The 23,491-nt window shown below is 38.5% G+C and overlaps 1 protein-coding gene across 1 annotated transcript in view; it reads left to right on the forward strand.

Annotated features, from left to right (window-relative positions):
• The first annotated feature begins 4,451 nt into the window (after nucleotides 1–4,451).
• foxo6a (forkhead box O6 a) overlaps nucleotides 4,452–23,491 on the forward strand; it is a 44,629-nt gene continuing 25,589 nt past the window's right edge. The window contains exon 1 of the mRNA XM_007249597.3: nucleotides 4,452–5,906. Within this exon, the coding sequence (XP_007249659.2) occupies nucleotides 5,499–5,906 (408 nt within the window). The 5' untranslated portion in view covers nucleotides 4,452–5,498. The remainder of the gene's footprint in view (nucleotides 5,907–23,491) is intronic.

The following is a 23,491-nucleotide window of genomic DNA, read 5'->3' on the forward strand; positions in this document are numbered from 1 at the left end:
GTATGCAAAGTAGTACATTTACAATACACTTCAAGTGTATTAAAAAACGTGTTTACAAAACACATACTTAAATCTACCTAAGTTCGCATAAGTTTTTACAAAAAAAGCACACAAAAGCACAATTTAATACTTTTACGTTGTTAAATTACAACTAAAATATACTTAAAAAAACTATTAGTAAAATAGTACGTTTAGTATGTATTTAAGTATCTATTTTAATATATAGTATTTAGTATGTACTTTTCCATGTTAAGTATATTTATATTAAACTATATAATTAATACACTTTTCTTTTTTTTTTACAAGGGTAGCTTTGATTAGCATTATCAGGGTGTAGTCTGCTTGCTTTAAATTTTGCATTTATAAAATATGCTTCGTTTTGTAAGTTAGCATGCTGTCTGTGCAAGTCTGTGAGCTTAGGGTGGGAGTGTGATATCTGACAGCCATATGTCCCATAATTATTATATCACACTGTACACTTACTCGTCCCGTTTTAGCAACACAACAAATGGAAAAAGAACCATAGCCAGTCTAATGGGTTCGCAGTGGCCGGAACAGTACGACACGGCCTATGTGTAACCATTTGGCCATCCTCTTCTGTTTTTAGTTTGAAAAGCCAGGACTTTAAAACCATAACTAATAACATGGAACCCATGAACCATCTGCAAACACAGTTGCAAAGTAAAACAAAAAATATTGTTGTTCTCTATTCCATTATACTGGTTGTGAAGAAGTAGCTTATTTGAATATTAAAAAGATCCCCCACCAAGTTTAACATCAACAAGTGGCTGTACAATTAGTGAGTGTAGCCCATGTGCTGATATGTACATTCTCGAAGTATTCATCAGAGGTCAGTTTTTGACCACACAGCTGCTTTTGGGTGAATATATTTGGCTACTCTCAACTTAGCAGTGAAAGTGATGTGTGTAAAAACCTCAGCAATGTTGCTGTGTCTGATAAATTCATACCAGGGAAATGCCCACCATCACGTCAATGTCACTACTGAGCTATGAACGGTCCACCTCCCTGTGGTCAGCTAGAACATTTCCAACACAAATTGTGCATGGCAGTAGATGGGCGTGAGAAGTATGTAACTGTGCATAGCTGATACTTCTGCTTAATTTAGAGCCTTTAAATCTTTAGTTAGATTCCTCATCTCACGTATCATTTTACTGGATATGGAGAATAAAAAAAATAATAACAACAATAATAATTATCATTTGAGTAAGATGGGCCTGTCAGCTGTCATGAGAAACCTCATTATTGAGAAAAAAAAAACACCCAAAGGACACAAACCATAGGGTTGCCTATGCCCAGTCATTGACAAGAGTAAAATGACAGCCTCTGTACCTGAACACTCAGAGTGCTCAGAGTACCCTGAGCTTGTTGAGCGCACTCTGAGCAAGCACGAATGGAGAGTGAAAAACGGTATGTCACGGTTTGTTTGGCCCTTGAAAGGAAAGCTGTTTCATTGTGTGTAGCTGTGCAGCTCTAGCAGTGCTGTTTCAGTTTATGGAACAAAGAACAAGTCTCTGCTATACAGCTCTATGAAACCCTCCACAGAAACCTCGCTTTACAGCACATATTGTATCAGCTCTACTTGCTGTTAAATAAGATCCTTGAATCATTAGGGAAGGATCGTTAAGCTGTATTATCTTGGAAGTCTCAAACTTTGACGGGAATAATTCAGCATATTTTAGGTTGCCAAATCTTTATATCGGCTCAGACCGAGGCGATAACTAATCCCTGTTAATCTCGCCTCTTTAATCTGTTTAATCGTGGCGGCAAACTGCATTTCCAGGGTGTTTAAAACAAACTGAACCCGCTTAAATGGCACACAGCACTGAGAAAGAGAGTTCTTGCAGACAGTTTCTTCCCTCTCACACATACATACCCAGTATATCGACAGCAAGACTGGAACACATACTGAATATCAATCACTGCTACTTCTAAAACCAAGGATATTAATAAAGAGTATATCCTGCTTTTGTTGGAGGGATTGTCTCTTCTATCCAGGGAAGATTTCTACCAAATGTTGGAGCATTGCTGTAAGATTTTGATTACATTCAGCGGTAAGAATGTCTTATTCTATTGGCAATACTTCTTAACGGGGACTAAGTTGTGTTTGTCAGAAATTCATCAATGGGTGCAAATTAAAGTAGCTAAATACATTCATAAGAAGTTTTTTTCACTCATAGTATACAGCATAGCATCCCAGATTGAAATTAATATTGAGTTATAGCTGTATTATCTATTAATGTTAATAATGAACAAATAACCTTTAAATAACCATTTTAATTTATCATTACTTTACCTTAGCTGTTTACATTCTGACATTAAATTTATATTCATTTAAAGACTTTGAATGGTTGGGGCTATTATACACTGAATATGTTAAGGTAAAAGGTGCTCCCCAAATAATAATAATAATAATAATAATAATAATAATAATAATAATAATAATAATAATAATAATAACAAATTAGAAAAACAAACAAGAAATTTATATTTGATTAAAAAAAAGTATAATACAAACAATACATATAACATCACATAAAAACCTATTGTTAAATTAATGCTGAATCTACCTAATATCTATGTACATAGTTTTGCTAGCTGTACACGACTCAGTGATAAAACTCTTACATACGGACAGCATTTGAAAAAACAGGAGGACCAGTGAGTTTATTGGCTTTCTCGGTCACATGACTTCCCGTTCAGTAGCTCCTCCATTTCCACTCGCTGTTGTGTTTAAATGGATCTCCCAGGAAACGCACACCCAAAGTGTAATTACGGTGTACGGCAGTGGACAAATAGCTATTTTAATAAGCGTGAGGTGATGAAACTCAGAGATGTGGATCCGGATGAGACTAAAATTACCGGAGGACCACGAGTTTGGCGAAAAACAGTAGATAATTCAACCTGTAATTTTCTCAGAGGACGTCTGAGGAAAAACACGTACATGGTGATTCCAGATGGGAAAGATACCCCAGAACCCCCTGAGAAACTAAGCCCATCCAGCTCGGGCTTAAGACACTTTATCACGTTACTGCTCTTCATTCACACTTATCCATGCTGCTATAGCAAACTTTGCACTTTGGACATGTTTATCCTAATATCTATTTTATTTTATTTTATCTTTATATTTATCTAGTTTTATCAATTGTTCTGTGGGGTGTAAATGGACCCTAAGAATACTATTTCGTTCCAGCTCATGTACCACATGTGATGTGATGAATGACAATAACGTCTCCTTAAATCTTTGAATCCTTGATTTAAAACTTATAATATTTACTAGTTGTGGACAGATCGATTTAAAATACTGATAGTATTGATTACTAACATTGGTATTGGGTATTTATTGATACTTGCATGTTGAAATCGATTCTTAAGTTTCAGTTTATCTTTGATACAACTCCAGACATTAACAGAGTGACCGACTGGCTGTACAACACTGCTCAATTAGCCCCTCCTCTTTTCTAAAAACTAAAGGAATTATTTCACTAAAACTGAAGAATAGATATTATACCTACAAAAAGATATAGTTATGCCTTACACCTGAAATATGAATATGGCTGAACATATCTTTTATGTTTACTGTCAAAGGAACTTTAGAAAAATATTGATCTTGTTAATTGTAAATGCAGGAATACCACCCCAACAGGGAAATTTAAGTTTTAACTTTTCTATAAACATTTCTGAGTTACCTAATAAAAGTATTTTTATTTGCCTGAAAACTTTGTCCTGTGTTTTATTATCATCAAAAACATGATGAATTAAAGGAAAACTTTATTAAATAATCATGAAAATTCAAGTTTTCATTTGAATTTGCATATTGATGATGCATTCACTTAATAAATTATGATATATTTCTCTCCCCTACACAAAAAGATGGTAGTAGTAAAAAATATCGGTATTGGTATCTGTATCGGCAGCACTGGACCTGTATTTACTTGGTATTGGATCGATACCAAATTTTGCAGAATCGTACAGCCCTAAAATGTAGAGTCATGTTCCCACACTTAGAAAAAACCTGAATGAGCTGCTCACTGAATTGATATGATTCAGTTTTTGAATCTGGTATCAATGTTCAGAAAGGTTTCTGGGCTCTTATGGGTTAAAGACCACCCCATTCAGGGTCTGTGTGCCACGTAGCCTATGAAGAAGCTGTGTCAGAAAGAATCTCTGTGTGTGTCTGTGAGAGTGAAGGGCTCCTGGGTTGAAGTCCTCCATCCACCTCAGCAGAGCTTCAGCAGAGCCTGAGCATGCTCTCAATGAGCTGCTGAGCTCCAGCTGAAGTGAATCCCTTCTCCTGGCCTGGACCAATCACGTGCGAGCTGCGCTTCTCCAGCGCGCGTCATCACGTTACAACCGGCGAGAGGGCTGAGCGTAGCGGAGCATGAAAAAGGAGCTCAGCGCGCGCGCGCGAGAGAGAGAGAGAGCGCGAGAGAGAGAGAGAGAGAGAGAGCTGGAGACAGAGAAAGCGATAGAGAGAGAAAGAGAGAGAGAGAGAAAGAGAGAGAGAGAGCGAGGAGCCGGGCGAGCTGCAGGTGGAGAGATGGATCATCAGATGCGCCATGCAAAGTGAGCAAGGTGTGAAGGACACGTTTGGGCGGATTTCTCTGGACTCCAGCCTCTGAGCTTCTCAACACACACACATTTATATATTTACACACACACATATACACACACACACACCAGCAGACCGGCAAGGACCGAGTGACTGCGCAGCACCTCACTGTGCTCTCCGGCTTTTCTTCTTCTTCTTCCTCTAATAAAAGGATTTTGCGCCTTTTTTGTGGAGCTACAATAACAGCAAGCTTGGACGAGTAGTTGTGTTCTATCCACTTTTGACGTTTTCCCTCGCAGAGATGGGAGTTTTCCCAGCCCAGGCAGCAGCAGCAGTACACGGCATGCTGCTGGGGGGCTAGGCTGAGATATCATCTGTTGCTGCAGCCCACTACACCAAGAGCGCGCGCGTGAAGAGTCTGAATCAACCCCACTCAAGCTCTCTTCTCTCTGTTTGGATCCACAATGCTTGGGGCATGTCTTCTTCTTCATCATTATCTTTATCTTGACTGTTTGATCTGACCACAGATGGAGTGGCCGGTATCTTGATGGGATCATGGGATGCAGTGGTCATTTTTCTTTTTTGCCATGCTGTGGATTGTGAAGATCCCAAGCTTCATCATGATCTGCTGTGATATTTGCTGTGATATTATTGATTAAAAAAGAAGAGATAAACACATACACACACACACACACTCACTCTGACAACACAACACAACACATAGCTTGGACAGGTAAGCCCCTGTTTATTTATTGTTTTCTCTTTTGAGAAGAAAGAAAGAATAAAATAAAAAGAGAGAGAAAGCCAGAAAGAGAGGAAGAGAGGGGGCACCTCCAAAATCATCCCTCCCACCCCTCTCTAACACCGGCATTATCCCACCCCTCTTGACTTCTTGCCCAGCACACCCCTCTTCCTGAAGCCCACCCAAATGATGATGATGATGGAAGAGGACGAGCTTGAGGCTCATCAGGTTGATGCTGACCCAGACCTGGAGCCCCAAAGCCGGCCCCGATCCTGCACCTGGCCCCTGCCCCGTCCAGACCCCTTTCCCGAGAATGGAGAGCTTCTGGTCAAAGCAGAGCCCGATAGTGTATCGTCCTGCCGAGAAGCGCTGCCCTGCTCTGCGCCCGGGCTGGACGTGGCCGGACAGTTGCGCAAAGCCAAGTCGTCCCGGCGCAACGCATGGGGCAACCTGTCATACGCAGACCTGATCACGCGTGCCATTGAGAGCACACCTGAGAAGAGGCTCACCCTATCTCAGATCTATGACTGGATGGTCCGCTACGTCCCTTATTTCAAGGATAAAGGAGACAGCAACAGCTCAGCTGGATGGAAGGTAAGACAGATAGAAGGTTTTGAGCATGCACACTTTTCATAAAACATGCCAATTGACGGATTTGAGTAGAGAATGAGTAGCCCAACTGGGATCAAGAAAAAGTTCTGTCCATAGGTTTCATGTGATGGGCCCCATAAGGTGATTAGTTAGGGTGATTTAACCAAGAGTGGTTGAACATGGGCCCCATCTGTGTTTCACACTGCACATGGGGTCTACATGGGACTTACATGAAATTAAGGTAGGCTGGTTGGGCAATGCATTTTTTAAATATCAATGCAAGATATAAAAAAACAGTGTAGTACAGTCCTGTTCAAATTATGTAGTAGAAACATTGTGGTTAAAGGAACAGCATGACAACTTTATCTCACCATCTTAAACGTTACAATTCAGTGCAGGCTGCTTAATCAGTCAAATAGCACAAAGAGAGCAACTGTCTTATTCTGTATCTGTTTATTATTATATATAAAAATATATCACTTAGATAAACAGTTATCCATGTTCACCATTTAAATTTAAAGGTTGTGCTTTTCATTGTTACAAATGAAAACTGACCCTTTAACATTATTCTTTGTTAAGATTTTTATCATATAACATTTTTATATCACCATTTTTCTTAAGCAAATCGAGGCATTTTTAGTTGTATCGTCCAGTTCTATTCCCATGGACAACATGAACAAACCCACTCAGAGTCCATGCTCACCTGGATCCCACCTAGCCTGCGTTTGACCCATGTGAGTCTCATACATGAGCATGTTGGCTAGGATCCACCTTAATCGGTTCTGCAAATCAATTCTTCATTCACATACTCAGAGGGCTTTCCCTCTTTAGAAGGCGCTTGTGCTTGGGATTGTCCAGCATGGTCGTAATAGTTGATGGTGCTGCGCTTAATAGCCATCATTGCACTCCATTAGAGTGCACTAATAGAGGATAGCAGCAGTCTTATGTTCTCGCCTCATGCATGATGAAATGCAGACAGAATTTGAGGAAACGTTGTGTGTCTACTCATTGTAGATCTTCTCCAACACTAAACACTATACATAGAATTGAATTTCCAAATGATTTGTAGAAGAATGGGTAAAGTCTGAACAACAGATTACCATTTTGAGCATTTGAGATGGCTCAAATTAACCTTGCTCTCTGACCAGTGCAGTGTTGCCAAGCTATAGCACTATACCAAGCTTTACTACTAACCATGGATCTCATTCCACTACCAAATCAGCTCAGCTGTAATATTGATTAGTGCCCTGTCTTATAGATATGACTGTACATCATTTTTCACTGGAATCTGATTGTTTGCTGTCTGATTGTTTGCTGTCTGGATTACTTATAAAGAGCATCAAGCTTAAATATACTTAGTTATTTGAATTAACATCAACAACAACAACAACAACAGTAAATTATGTATAGTAAGAATAAGTAATAAAAATAATCACGTCCAGTAAATTAGCAATAAAAAGACTGGCTTATGCTCAAAGCTAAATTTGGATATTGATAGGGATGGACCCTTATTTCTGTCGTCTGCTTTAATTTTGTCCATATTTATACACATTCTTTGACAGCTTATGGATTGGACAGAATGGACAGAATGGATGTACAGCTCTGGAAAAAAATAAGAGATCACTTCAGTTTCTGAATCAGTTTCTCTGATTTTGCTATTTATAGGTATATGTTTGAGTAAAATTAACATTTTTGTTTTATTATATAAACTGAAGACAACATTTCTTCCAAATTCCAATTAAAAACATTGTAATACAAATGAGAAATGGATGAAATAACAAAAAAGACACAGAGCTTTAAAGTTTTAAAAGTTCAGAAATCAATATTTGGTGGAATAACCCAGGTTTTTAATCGCAGTTTTCATGCATCTTGGCATGTTCTTATCCACCAGTTTTACACACTGCTTTTGGATAACACAAATTCAAGCAGTTTAGCTTGCTTTGATGGCTTGTGATCATCCATCTTCCTCTTGATTATATTCCAGAGGGTTTCAATTTGGTAAAATTAAAAAAACTCATAATTTTTAAGTTTTTTTTTTTTTGCCAGAGCTGTAGATGTTTTATAAAACCGTTTTGTTTGATCTTTTTTTTTTTTCAGGTAAATTAATAATGACCTCGTCCTCTGCCACCATCATGATGTTCTCAGAAATGTTTTGATTCTGATCTGCCCTCTAGTGGATGTATTGCTTAAAATGCATGCCAACATAAGATGCACAGAAGCGTGTGGCCAATGACGGTTACAACATTTAAAAAAAAAAATTAATTTATTATTTTACATGATTTGATGGTGAAAATATTTAAAATATTTACAGACACATTCCTTCTTGTATATAAAAGAGCAAAGCAGTAACAAGTGAGATACTTCTCCATTTCTCCACCAACTTTCCTCTCCTCCAAATGACTAGTGATGTGAAGGTGAATCTTACACTTTAAAAAAATGGCAACATTAAAAGAATTTAATGTGGGAACAATTAACTAAATGTGGTCTGTTCATTTAAAGTAAGTAATTAAACTGATTAGAGCCAGTTAAATTGATTATTAAATTGGTTATCACATGACATCAAACTGAGCAAGCTAACTATTTAGTCACGTGTATGAAGTGTATGAAAAAAAACATAAAACTGAGATGGAATGCAGTTAAATAAAATACCAGTGTCTCCAGACTGTACAAGCACCTGTTCAACCTGTGTATTTAATGGTGTATTGTTAAAATATCTTAGTAGCCTGTAGCTTATAATATATTTTGTACTGTAGTCTACAGTATTCTGTGCTGGTTTTTTTTTTATCCTCTTCTTGACACCTGTTGCAATGTCAATTGATCATGAAATGTTACCTCAGTGGAAGACTTGGAAATGCTCTAAAATAATATCACGATATTTCAGGGTATTTTTGCGATAACGATATACTTGGCGATATAGGAAAACTAAAATAATTCATTCATGTCAGGAATTTAGTATAATAGTATAACAGTATAATAATAATGTGGCAAAATAAATAATATAGCATAAAATAATATAATGCAGCAAATAATATTGCAGAATATTTAGTGCATGCATATAAACTGCAAACTAAAACAATTATACAATAAATACACCTAAAGCTTCACAGTAAATTATAGACTACTTTTAAGACAGAACAGCCCTATTATCACGATATGGATTTTTAATGTCATGATATTTCTGTGTCACGATATATTGTATACGATATAATATTGCCCACCCCTAATGTAAAGTATTGTTTTTTGAGTGAGGCTGAAAACTGGTCAGCATGCTCATGGCAAGGTGAAGTAAATTAAGTAAATTCCTTGATCCACAGTGTCACGTGTGTACCTGCAATGCTTTATAGAGGGAATTACCATCCACAGTGGACAGTGCAGTGTGCGATAAAATCATGGCTGCTATTGTCTAGCTAGGGCAGCGATTCTGGCTAAAATCACATCCACATTTTAATATAAAAAAAGCCCTTCATGCATATTCTGTTGATCAGTGCAGCATTAATAATTTTTAATGTGACATGGCAAAAGTCACTGTACAGGATATTATTTTTTTAAATAATTTTATAAGAGCTCCTGAAGTTCTCAAACCAGGAACACATATGAATTTGCTCTATCTAGAAGCTCCTGCATGCTAAGCAGCTTTCTAACTTTCTAATTGGCTGTAATAAAAAGCATATATGCAGATATCTCCTTTCAGAGGACTGTTTTGAGTTGTTATGTGAAGGCATATTTAGCCGTTCCATTCCTGAGTAGAGACAGTGATACGAGGCCAGGCTTACACACTGTCTCTTTTTACTCAATGTCAGTATTGTTGGTTAGACTGTTCTGAAAATGTCCACTGATGGGAGACAAATGCACATTGAAGACCCCACCATGACCACAGTGCTGTGGTTCACCACTTTGTGGGCTGTGAATAGAAGGGCAGAGTATAAAAACAAGCCCTAAGTGCTCAATGGAGCCTCAGTTTCCCCAGGCCTAGTCACTTGGACCTGGCGTAAGGCCTTCTCATTTAAGCAAGCGCTGCTGTCTACAGGTGTCTGAGCTCCATTATCCCTTCGCTGTGACAAGACACTGTGCTGCTCAACCACAGGATGGCTCCCATATCTTTAGCACCAGTGTCTCGCTGCAGGCTTACGTAAGGGCAAATTAAGGGGTTTGACACCAGCACTCCTAGTCTAGTAGTGCAGCGGTTATTTTCAGAGCCTGTCCAGACACAGCCTTAGCCCAGGTAATGAAGGTGATTAGGCATGCTTTTAAAAGCATGCTCATGCTCGGTTATAGCCCTGACCTCGTTTCCGGCAGACACAACATAAACACACACCCTGCCGTTTTAAAAAACATACCCTAAACTCAAGTCGTATACACTGCACACTGTAGCACTCACGCATACTGATAGTCCTTGAAGAAGACCGGTTTCATGAATGTGCAAGCACTTTTAAAGCTGTAGTCTGTTGTTTTTCAGTTGGTATCGTCTGATTTTAGGTCTTGACTGACACACAAGCAAAGCTTGTAGGATGAATACCTCTTCGGTGACTCATCAATGATCATCTATCTCGCTTAATCACCAGTCGATTAGTCCTTGGACTCCCTATGATGCAAGCCACATTTGTACATTTGGGTAGCCTTGGAAAAGACTGTATGAGAGGCAACAAGGATTTAATGTTTATTTACATTAGCTTCAGGGCTATAAATTGTACTAAACGAAACTAAATGATGAAATGCAGTGTAATATTAAATGCCTTGTTTTGGTAGGGGATGATCACACAAGTTCAAAGAAGACTGCTACAAAACACAGTTGTAAAAGCAGCCTGCAAATAGCATCACAATCTTCTCACAAGAGCAGGTAGTCTCAATTAAGGTGCTGGATTATTCTATTAGACCGAGTGGACGCTCCCACAGTCTTAGAGAGCAGCAGTAAGTAGCTATTAATACCTGTCTGTTTCTAAGAACTGTCTAAATCCGGCCAGAGGACCAACCTCAGCTTAAAAAAAAAACGAAATCACTTATATATAACATTAGCAGTAAAACTGCTTTCCCCCTCTGGTTCAAAAATGTAATGGCACTATTCCACTACATGGTACCTACGCTACTTAACTCTAATCAACAAAATCAATGAAATGTAGCTGGTGATGCCATAAAATACCTTCACCGTCCCTGTTATGTTTTAGTCCCTTCTCAGCTTGCTTGAAACCACAAGTGAGCAGGTTCTAAAAACGTACCTATTTCCAAGTACAGGGTCAACAGGATCAACTTTAAATAAATGGAAAAAAGCAACAAAGACAGTAAGAGTAGAGTTAAGTAGAGTACTGTAGGTATCATACAGTATAACACCATCATAAGTCTAACCATAAATCAAGTGCTTGACAATATAACCCCAATCAATATTAAGATTTATTGAACATTTTACCTCAATTACAATAAATAAATAATTATTTTAATAAAAAAAGAGGCCAACAAAATTTTTTCTTTGGTAAAAGTCAAGTTGCTCAGTTGGCTCAGTGTTTCAGTTCTCCTTTGTATTGAAGACTGGATAGGAGTGGAGTCATGTGACTTCACATGGTTTATGGGGACAGTAGACAAACACACAGAGAGCAAATAGTATAAACAGATTAGGTAGGAGAAAAAAATAGGCCAAAAATTTAGTCAGTTATGTAGATTATGCAAGATTAATTTGTCTTAAGGTTCTGGATGTCAGTTTCAATTATTTTTTGATTAATTGCCCATTGTCCAGCCATACTAAAAATATCTCTTCTCTGTTGCTTATAATCTTTGCCAAACCTAAACTTTTTCTCCAGTACATCTTGCCTAGATCCCCTCTTACACTGCTCATTTTTAATGTGATTTCATGTTGGTCTGTCTTCTCACAGTTGTAAGCATATGTGAATAGCAAGTAACATTTGATTCAATGTGCAGATGAGTAGCTGGTACCCTTTTTCCTTCTTTTTTTCTCTTTCTTTCTTTTGTAGGAAGGAGAAGTACCAGTTGATAATGTGTATTTTCAGATGCTAGAGGGCACTCATGAGCGAGTCCAAAATGAAGCTTTTGCAAAATTATAATTTGTAATACATTCATGTACTTTACAAAATTAAAGAATAGATCCTGCAGCCCATTAACCCTGGTTCAGTAATGACTGGCTCAGGAGAGCCCTCTAGCATTTTTTGTAATTTTTTTGTGATAATGGCAGGAAGAAGCCAGGTTCCTCATAAACTGGCTCTGGCCCAGGTGTATCATAAGACTAAAGATATGAAACAAATCTGTGTCAGATTGTCAAACAAATGTAAGTCCTAAAGAAGGAGGGAGACCATGTGTGTGTGTGAAGGAGAGAGAGGGAGAGGGAGAGAGAGAAAGAGTGGGCGAGAGATGGAGTGCGTGAGTGTTTGACCGCTGGTGCTCTGATGCCAGGGGATTGCGAGGCAGGTCAGAGCGGGTGCCAGGCAGTCAGTCAGACGCTCTAATCTGAAGTGACGAGAGCGTTATTTATAACGTGTCTTTAGGTAAGAGCACAGGCCAGCAGGGCAAAGGGTCAGTCGCCTGCCACTGCACGCAGGCCATCGAAACAAGAGTGAGCAGGAGAAAGAGAGAGAGTGAGAGAGAGAGAGAGAGAGAGAGAGAGACTCGTAGGGAGAGAATATGGGAAGGGAAAAAAGACTTATTATAACTGATATATGTATCTGAAAATGTTAAGTCTTAACTGCAGGTAAAATAAATTGTCAGATTGAGGTAGTTCAAATTCAATTGTCAGATTGAGGTAGATTGATACAGAGCTGCAAAAATGATCTTTTATCTTTGAGGAGATCATACTTTTGTAGTTTTTAGATGGGATGCCCTTAAGCCACAATGTTATTATATTATATTATATTATATTATTGGACATAACCTCAATAACTGTTGCGAATCTCAGTATTGTCTGTTGTGTTTTAGTGGTGTAAGAACATAGAGATACATTTAGTGTAACAGCGTTATGTTTTGCAATACTGTATCAATTATCAGAAATACAATACTGGTTTTGAATTAATAGTTTTTGTGTGATGATTTTTGGTAGACAGTGGTTAATTTTGTGTTCAAGTTTTCCTAAAATTTGCTTTGCTCAAAAGATTTTGCAATTAAATCCCCTGTATCGGTGTACATTTCATATCTCCAAGTTCTTGCTAATACACAACAACTGTTTATTATACAACTGTTTTGTTTATTTTGTGAGGAGAGCCTATTAGCATGAATGAACTGGTATGTTCTCTTAGGTTTAAAATATTAGTTTTATTTTATTTTTTATTTTATTTATAAAATATGTGTAAATGCACTATTAAGCTATTATTTTATCTTCATTATCTTGTGGCATAAAACGGTCTTGACAATAATGACAATAATTTTGTATAGCTCAGTTATTTCTGAGATGATGTATTGTCCAAAACAGAAATTGCTTATTGTGGCAGGCCTACCTACATGGCCTGATGTCCTTGTGTTCAAGGTGTAGCACTTACAGAAACTCTTATAAAGACAGTGCTTGTGAACGGGCTCATTTGGCACACTGAAGTGGTTACATGGTGTATGTGAGAGTCTCTAAGCACTAGAAAGAGCTCTTTTAAGGACAGGAGATAGGAAGTCACCCGAGGCCTTGTCTGATTCATATTTTATTGTTACTAGTGAGGGCTTTGCAAGCAATGAAGGCGAGGCAACAGAGAGAAAAGCAGAGTGAGAGTACTGCTGAGTGAGAGTATATATATTTTGTTTCCCGCCAGTTTGTGGTTGAGTGTTGGTTTCTTTGTATTTGTCCTTCTTCTCAACTGCTCCATATATTCACAGTATGACCTTTGCCGCTTTACATTTTAGATCTGTAGTGTAATCCAGATCAGCGACGGCTTTGGGTACAGCACAGCACTGGAATTTAAGCACCTTGTTCAAGGGGCAACAGAACTGGATACCAGAGTCAAGCTGCTGGTTGGAAATATGATTGGGATATTTTATAACTCTCAACATGGCATCTCTTTATGAATAAATTACTGCTCTTCAACAAAAAAAAATTAGGTTAGGCTGCGAGTGATGCTCTAGAGGGGAAGGTTCATTAAGGGGAGGTGTGGAGATCTGGCCAAGCGCAACTACTAAAACAGGTAAAAACAAAAGACGTGCATTATTGAGATAAAAGTCACAAACTTATCTTTGTGACTTTATCTCGTTTTTAGAATTTGATACTGACTTTATTAGACACAAAAATAATAAAAAATGGCAATACAAATATTTAAAAGATTGATGACTCTGTGTTGCTCAAACTGCCTCTTGCCATTGCAGCTCAAACCTTGGGGGAGAAAATGGAACCCATTGCAATGCACCTCTTACTTTTTGCATCAGTCATGTCCTCAACATCTTTCCAAACAAAGGCTGCATATCTAGGCTATAGTCAAAGGGTCCTTCACCTAGGAACAGCCTTCGGTGATGTACTGGCCGGGAAATACAACCTACCTCAGCTACAACCTATAAACCTTGGGATCCAACTTTATGTTAAAGGATTCTTTCTTTAAAGGGGTTAGCTCCTTCAGTCAGGAGCCTCATTGTTCAGTGGTCCTTATGTGATAAATGTACCAATATAATTTTTCCTTTTCAATACTGGTGCTTATATTTAAATATTAAGTATCACCTGGTACTGATCTAGTTATCTTTAAATACTACTGAACTCTAAAATGAATTATTTCTAGCTCTTAAGATTAGCGAGAAGTAGGCTATCATCTACAAATGTCTTCAACACTTAACAAGCTGCACAGTAAGTTTCCCAATGTTAACCTTTTTCATCTTTAAACTTACAATGGTAATTAAACACTAATAGTGTTAAAAAAGTGTTGTGTACTATTTAATCCTATATTTATTGCTGGACTGGAATCCTTTCATATTTTTTCCCTCCGATCCATAATTTTTCTGCCGTTGTTGACTCAGTACCAACACCCATCAATACTGATGTCATCTGTATTTGATAGATCAGATCATCCTGCAAAAAAGATGCTCTAAAGATTCAGAACAGGGAAGGTTTTGTCCTCTGCTGCGAGTATAGCATCTCATGCCAATGCACGGATCAGTTGTAAAAGGCTATGTGGAATGTTCTGCTGCTTCCTGATTCCTGAACGTTGGGCACCCTGTCATTTGAACAGATCCCATAAGACAGTAGGGCTGTATATTGACAAGAATCCAATACATATCAGAGTTTTGATTCAATATATGCTAATATATTGCAATACTTTAAACATAGCGAAATATTGTATTTTTTTTTTTTATCAAATTTTAGAAAAACATATTATAGTAGAAAACACACCATCAAATGTCTGAGAAAAAAGTTTACATTTTATCGAATTAGAATAGTAAGATCCCATAGTGCTCCAAGGCTGTATATGGGCAAGCATCCAATACATATTAGAGTACATGGGTTATGATATAATATATTGTGATATATTGTGATACTGTACACACTGAGCTATACTTTATCATAGTGTAAAACACACTATAAAATCTAAAGAAAAAAAGTTTATTGTTTATCCAATCTGAATAGTGGGATCTGAAGATGGATCGAGCAGGAAATTTGGATCTAAATGAACCCAGTCTATTAGCAAATCTGAAGATCGCACACACACACACACACACACACACTAGAGTCTCACCCTGTCCCCTTGAGCACATCTCTACTTCTGGGAGAACAGTCTGTTCTAGATTTGTGTCATCTCCCGCTCGCTTTTCCTCACTTCATCTCAGAGACCAGACTGTTTTGCTGATTTTTTTTCTCTTCTTCAGTCTTTCTGAAGTTTGACTCACATATTGGCTCCAGGCGGGGGTGTGTCATGGTGTTTTTGGTGTGTGTCCTCAGCTTTGGTGCTCTTTTTCTGGCTCCTCGGATGGGACTTCATGTGCCAGGAGTTTATGAGCACATAGTGGGAGGAGTAGTAGATGTCCATGCCAAGCCTACAGACCAGCCATGCTAAGAGCGTGGGGGGGAGTTGGTGCTGGGCAGGGCGGGAGGTAGTGCTGTAGAGAGGGCTAAACTAGCGCTGGATGTGGGTGCTAATGATGGCATGGGCATTGTTGTCGTCGTAGTATATGAAGTGCTATAATGTATGTGGAGAAAAACTTCATTGTGTGCAAATTCCAAAGAGACCGACAAATATGTGAATGAGAATGTGGTGGAGCCGTCCAACCAGATGGTTGCAAGCAGGCCCTTGAGGTGCGCTGGACCCACAGAGCCATAAGTGTAGGCCTAGGGTGCAACTTGCCTCTCAGCGCTTAACGCTGTTTTCCAAAGTTCGTCGCCTCGCTCTCTCTCACACACACACGCACACACACACAGACGGGCTTTGTTTACACGGATCACTCGAGCGGGATGCGCAGTCACAGAGGGGACAGGGAGGAAATTCCGTGGTGGTTGAGAGTGGTTTGGAGAGATCTGCCCAGAGTTATCCAGACCATCAATCAGAGCTCCATGATTCCAAACGCCTGAACGAGCCTGATTTCGTAAGAAGAGGCTGTGTCCCTGGAATAGATCTCCACTTTACCTTCTGACTGTCAGTAAACCGGGCCCTCTAAAAAGCTTCTATGGGCAGGCATCATAATGGTGCTCAGGAAATGTATTCAAATGGACCAGCACCAAGGACAGGCTGTTCTGCCTCTGAAGGTCTGCGAAAATTACACTCGACTCAATAAAGGCTTTATATACTCCTCAGAATATTTTCAGAGTGCTGGGTGCTACTTTTAAACTTTGTGAGTCACCACATTTTTATGAAATATGTGTGCATGAATCTACACAAAATAGGGCGATGGAGTGCTTTTTTTTTCTAAGCAGCCATGAAAAATGGCATGTGCAAGACAAATAACTGGGTTGTAAAAGTGTACGAATGCTGCTGCCTACATGAAATACGTGTGGGTACTTTTTGCTGTAGTGTGTTTGTCTTCCCATTGTGGGGCCTTTTCACACTCAAGGTCACCCTACATGTTTGACAAACACTTTGATTAAACGTGGAACTGACAGTTATGTGTTTGAGTCTTTCTCGATTACTAAAGTATCGTTATTTTTCTTAGCGCTTTTCTTTCTTATCCTTTTTGCTTCACCATTGGCCAAGAACAGATCTGTGATTTGTTTATGGCCTTGTATTCGGTGGGTCCTGAAGGTTTCTTTTTTGTCTGTGTATGTGCATGTGTGTGTGTGTGTGTGCATTCATATTCTGAAGGATTTGTGTTTGAATGCATTTGTGTGTATATTTGTGAGTCCATTGGCTGTGGAAGTGTACATGCCTATGTGTGTGAGACAGAGGCACTGTGTGCATGTGTGTGTGTGTGTGTGTGTGTGGGTGGGTGTGTGTGTGTGTGTGCGCTGATGGGCTCAGTGGGAGACTGGGTCCTGGGGGAATAACTCTCGTTAATAATTCAGACGAGGCTCATTATCAAGGCAGTGCAGATTTCTCCCTGATTTCACCTTAATTGCAGGCAGCCTGCTCCACTCAGGCAGTCTGTAGTCATGCTGTGTTCCCCCTCTCTTTCCCTCTCTCTCTCTCTTTCTCTCTCTCTCTCTCTACTTCATACTTTGTGTGACACACACTCCCAAATATATATATATACATTTATATGTCCAAATGTTTGTGGACACCCCTTCTAATGAATGTGTTCAGTTCCTTAAATTGTACCTATTGATGATACAGATGTGCACACACTCATACGTGCACACATACGGTCTAGCCCCTGTAAAGAAGTATTGCCAATAGAATAGGAATCTCTGGGGCAGATTATCATGGGCCTATTGGCATCATCTCTTATTAAACAGTAATTCTGCACAGTCTTTGCCTTGGTTGGTCTCTGGACTTCACCACCTGTGCACACTGAGCCAGTGTCCGTCAAGCTTTAAATACATAATGACTTATGCTTCTGTTTGGCCGAAATGCAAAACTACAGCCACATTGCACCAATGTGCACAGGTTTCACATTCCTGCATAAAGGCACTTAAACTTTAAAGGGGTACTTACATCTACATATAGCCATATACAAATTATGTTTATACATAGAGCCTGATTTCAGGATGCTAAATAACTGAACAAATAAGCAAATACGCTTAAGCAGTTTCAAGCAGCACTGACATAATTAATACCTCATTTTAAATTCCTTTGTAATTAATGGCTGCCAGAAGGCTGAAACCCACACAGTTGACCAAATGCTGGGTGTTCTTCCTGGTGATGCTCTGTCAGGTCTTTAATGCAGCCATTTGGGGCTTGTTTTGCCTTTTATCTTTTTTTTTTTATTCATTTATTTATTTACTTATTTATTTTATGTTAAATTTTATTTTATGATGTTCTGGATTCAGCACCCTAAAACACGTCGGAGTTTCAGGTGACATTTGTCTTAAGGACATCCGTCAGATAGAGACATAAATCCAGGTTTGAGAAATGTAAGCTGTTAAGATCCTTCTGTACACCTTACGGTTCACTATATTGTGTCAGACATATTGTTGATAAAGTAAAGTGAGCCATACTGTTTAAACCAAAGCCATTCTTTTTTACTACAGTCCTCCAAGATGAATTGTATACTTTATGAACAGTTCTCTCAGTCTTCCTGCGTCTTACCACAATAATTCCACAGGCTTGTTCAGTAGCTTTTAGTATACTCTATACTGACATGCCAAAGGTCAAGAGATAAAAGTATGCGAACTGATCATAAAGTGTCACTTCAGTGAATGGCTTGGGAATGGTCACATTTGTATAAACTGTGAGACACTGGGAAATTCTGTTTACAAAGTTGTGCAGGCACGTATCATTCCTCAGTCTACAGTGTCACATGTGTATCAGAAATACTGCATGTCATAGAAGGCATTACCACCCACAGTGGACATCACAGCGAGTGGTAATGATTGTGACTAGTGGCATTTTGAATTGTCCATGTGAACATACAAGCAACTGTGGAAGAAATCACATTCAAGGCGCCACATACATATCCCACTGGTCAATGCAACACTGTGTAGTTATTTAGCCTGATTTTAACATGATTTTTTTAATAGCAAAAGTTTTCGACCTGTCCTTGCAGTTTTGTCTATCTATATTTCTAGTTTCTGGTAGCAGAACCCCTGAAGAAAGCTCTGTATAGTTTTTTTATTATGCGTCAGCCAGCCCGCCAAGTTATACTCATTGATTAAACATATTCATACATCATTGCTGGTGCATTTCTGCTCTTAACAGTGTACCAAACAGTTGATTTTGCTAGGACTACTGTTTCGGCTACATCTATAATTTATTCAGATTTCTCAGCCTCACAATGGCCTGATTTTTTGGGTCCTTGTGTTGGAAGGCATTACCCCTCTAGATGCAAATGGCACGTCTAAAATCTAGGCTTTTTTTTTTCAGCTCCCGTGAATTTGTGCAATGATGCAATGCCACACAGCTGTAAAGAAACAACCTGAAAGTCAGTTGTGAGGTTAATAATGGTTCCTGAAGTGGGGGTGGGGGTGGTCTGCATCTCTGCTAATGAACTGTATGTTGCTCATTTAGTGTAGGTGTACACTGATAATAACACTGTTTATAACATTATAACCACTGATGAATGACATTGATTATCTCATTATAATGGTACTTCTCAATCGGGGGGGGGGGGGGGGGGGGGGGGGGTGGTTACGGCAGTAAATAGAAGGTGAACAGTTAGTTCTTGAAGCTGATGTGCTAAAAGCAGGACAAATGCACAAAACATTTTTTTTATATTGTAAATTATATTATACCCTGAAATATTGTGCCATATCACCCACCCCTAATTATCACATCAGGGTACTACTTTTTTGCTGTTTTTAGTAAAAGAAAAATTTACTTTAAAATTAAAAAAAAAAATACTTTACTTTAATACTGGATATATGGAGATATTTGGAGTGCATTATTAGTATCAGGACATTCTACATCACTGACTTCTGTTACAAATCTGATAAAATTCTTGTATTTGTTTTAATATCTTAGTTAGGGGTGTGACATATATTGCATGCATTATTATTTAGTTTTACTGCAGTAGTTTATTCATGAAATATTTTTTTAATTCAGTGTTTTGTAATACTGCCAAGAGTACCAAGAAATATTGTGATATTTTAGGGCCATATTGCCCATCCATGAAGTCCCAGCTAAAAGAGTCTTGTTGCCATTATCACAGGGCAACTTCAACAGGTTCTATTGTTAAGGCTGGTCACTGTAAATACCCATGACATTTTGCCCTCCATAATGCAGAGTCATAGTTATCCTGTAATATCCATTCAAGCAGAACAACAATTCTGCTGATTTGCAATTACTTATAAACCACATTATATGGTAATTCCTCATGGGTCCTTATATGCTGTATGTTTCACATAAGAGGTCAATGCTCTATCTTGGCCAACAAAATACATTTAGAACCATATTCTCAACTCCAGTGCATTGACAATGACCTGTATGTACAAGGTCAAACACAAAGGCAGAACTAATCAAAATTTCCATTTCCATGAACTATAGAAAAGAGTCCTTCACGACATGCAAAATGCTGAGTCCAGCATGTTCTCCTTATTGTTCAGCTCAGCTCTATGTTTCTGGTTCAGGTGTGTACTCTCCACAGTCTTCCCTCTGTTCCAGCTGGACAGATTTCTTTCAGGATTAGTCATCAGACTGTGGAATGAAAACTTGGACCAAGATGTCCAAAAGCTGAATATCATCAAGAAACTAAGCTTAGAGAGAGGACTATTTAAGACCTCTGTTCTATTTACCTTAGATACGTTTATGACTAATGGGCAATATTGTAAAAAAATTAAATCTCAAAGTTTTTAATATTTTTAAGCCATTTTTTGCTTACATTTCAGATTGTTATTAGTTTTTTAAGAGATTTTTAAGAGAATCAAAACCATGCAAGCACAACTAAATTGAAAAATGAAAACAATATAAAAATAAATATAAATGTTTTACTTCTTAAATCCCGGACAAAGGACCATATTTCAGATTGTTACCCTCATAACTTAATTAATGTTATAATTAATATCAGTTTCAGAGTCCCTAAAATAGAACCCTGGGGGACAAAAAATATATGCTTTAAAAATAATTAAAACTAGTGTTAAGATTAATAGCAGAATAACTAATTTAGGGTTTAGTGGATTGTTTTAGCTGTTTTCTTAATGGAAGCAGCTCTTACAATCCATTTATCTTTACAATTAGCTTTTATATACTGGTTTCTGACAGAAACACAATCCATTCTACTGTTTTAGGCTTAATGTATATATATATATATATATATATATATATATATATATATATATATATATATATATGCCATATGAGTGCATCTATATACAACAAGATGTACAATGTACAATCTACACTATTTTGAAAATGCCATTTAAAACATTTGAAAAAAATCGAATTGACCAAATTGTTTGTGAAAATCTGCTATCATTAGCTACTCCTATATTATAGTTTAATTCAGATGGAAACAAAAGGAACCTATATCTCCTTCATGTCATGGATAATGCTTACTCCATCATGTACTCCAGCTTGTCGATCAGCTCAGGCCCACACATGCAATATGCGGTATGTTTCTGCGTATTTTTCATAAGATGGTATTTCACTTTGATTATTGGACGTAATCACAGCTTGTTTCTGAACTTGTCTCCCCACAGAGATGAAATGAAGAGATGATTAAATGGCTCCATTCTTTTTTTTTTTTTTCCGGGCTCCTACGAGACGCTAAACAGTCAAACTACTCACGTGAGCTTGTGCAATGACATACCGTGGAAATCCATAATCTTTGGTTGTCCCCCCCCCCCCCCCCCCCCCCCTCACTGCATTCCTCTGCTCAGTCATTGTGCAATCTGCTTCCAAATGCCACCACTAAACCCAAGGGCATTCCAAGTTCAATCATAATGGTTGGGATTGTTCCATAAGTCAGATTCCACACAGCAGAAAATGATTGTGCTTCCCAGTGCGCGTCACCAATTACATTCTGCCTAATTATCACCCTGATAATACTTTCATGAACTCTGGCGTGTCACTGAAAGAATGTGGAAATCTCAGAGCATACGAGCGGATCGTGGCGGCTTGGCGGCATGCTTTTGGCAGCGTGCTGAGATGTGTGTGGATTGATTCGGAGGCAGCGACACAGCTTTCGCTCGTAGGCTGCTGGTGAGTGCTGATTGATGGCTGGTAATGTGTCTTGTGAGGGGCCTGAGGTGATGTACGCCTCGGAGAGTGCCGTATCTCATGCTGCTCTGCATTCTCTCGTGCCAACTGACGCACAGTGACAGGCTCGGGAGGGCTCGGCAGTTTCTCGCAGGGTTACGTGAGGTGCAGCTCTGGGCCTGTATTCATAAAGAAATCCCAGAGCAGAAGTGCTGATCCAGGGTCAGCTTTCACTGCGCCTCGCTTGGCATCTGTCTTTACGCGTTGAACAGCTGAACTGACCCAGAAACAGCGCTTGCGCCGAGACCCTGGGCTGCAGGTGCAGGAGTGGGAGAGAAATATGAAGTGTGACATCTCAATGTCAGGCTCTACAGTAGAGGAGAGGCCAAGGGAGGACATGTTGGCTGTGGTTCATGTGAGAAGTGCTTCACCTCGTACTATGCTGTCACTGTCTTCGTTTCACTCTTGGGTCTACAATACTGCTGGCTGAGGTTTTTACTGTTTTAATTTATCTGAAATATTTATGTCCGTAAAAGAAACATATTTAAAACATATTTATACATTTTATAATGATGGACCAGTAAAAAAGGTACATTAGTACTTAAAAAACAGTGGTTCTTTTAGCTTACCCTATAATTTAAAACACTGGTTCTTTAATGATTCTGATGTAAAAGCAATGGTAATAAAACAGTGGCATCCTTTTTAAACCAGTTTGATTTTTTAAATGTTGCCTAAAGGATACTTCAGATTGGTAGAAATCCTTTTTGCAGATGGTTCTTTAAGTAGACCACTGTCCAAACAATCCCCTTCAGCACTAGATAAAGCCCCTTTTTCTTACACCACTTGAACTACAGTGACATTGCATTAATGTACATTAAAGTTTTTGTCATTTCCTGGAAACATTACAATTTACAAAGATTCATTCTTTTTTACACTTGTGATTGTTAATAAGCATGGACAATGCAAAGTCTCTCAGAAGTGAATCCACTAGAGGTCTAGTGCATCTGCTAGCTGGTCACATTATGCTAAGTAGCTCCACTCATCCCCATATGTTTTACTGATAAAACAGACTTTTCTTTTCATCCCCAGTGCCCAAATCCAACAGTTGTCTCTGTGCTATGTTCAATACATGAAGCTGTCAGGTAACCAGCTAGTTTATTATTCTGTTATTATTCATGTTGTGTTGTGTTTTGGTTGATTGCATTAAAAGAAACTCTGTACTAATTTATTTGCAGCTTTTCTGGTAAGTCTGACGTTAGTGTAAAACGACCAGTATGATCTAATTAGTTAGCCAGACAGCTAACATCAGTGTATTTAGATGTGCTTCAATGTGCTCTTGGCAAATTTCGTTTCCAGTCTGGATTGAGTCTAAATATTGTTTAATACATTATTGTAGGTTTAACCGGTTTGTAGTAGCTAAAAAAACAGTTGAGTTGTAGTACCTTTCATTTTAGGAAAATGTAGATGGTTAGG

The sequence above is a fragment of the Astyanax mexicanus genome, chromosome 6 (genome assembly GCF_023375975.1).
Source record: "Astyanax mexicanus isolate ESR-SI-001 chromosome 6, AstMex3_surface, whole genome shotgun sequence".
Taxonomy (NCBI): Eukaryota; Metazoa; Chordata; class Actinopteri; order Characiformes; family Acestrorhamphidae; genus Astyanax; species Astyanax mexicanus.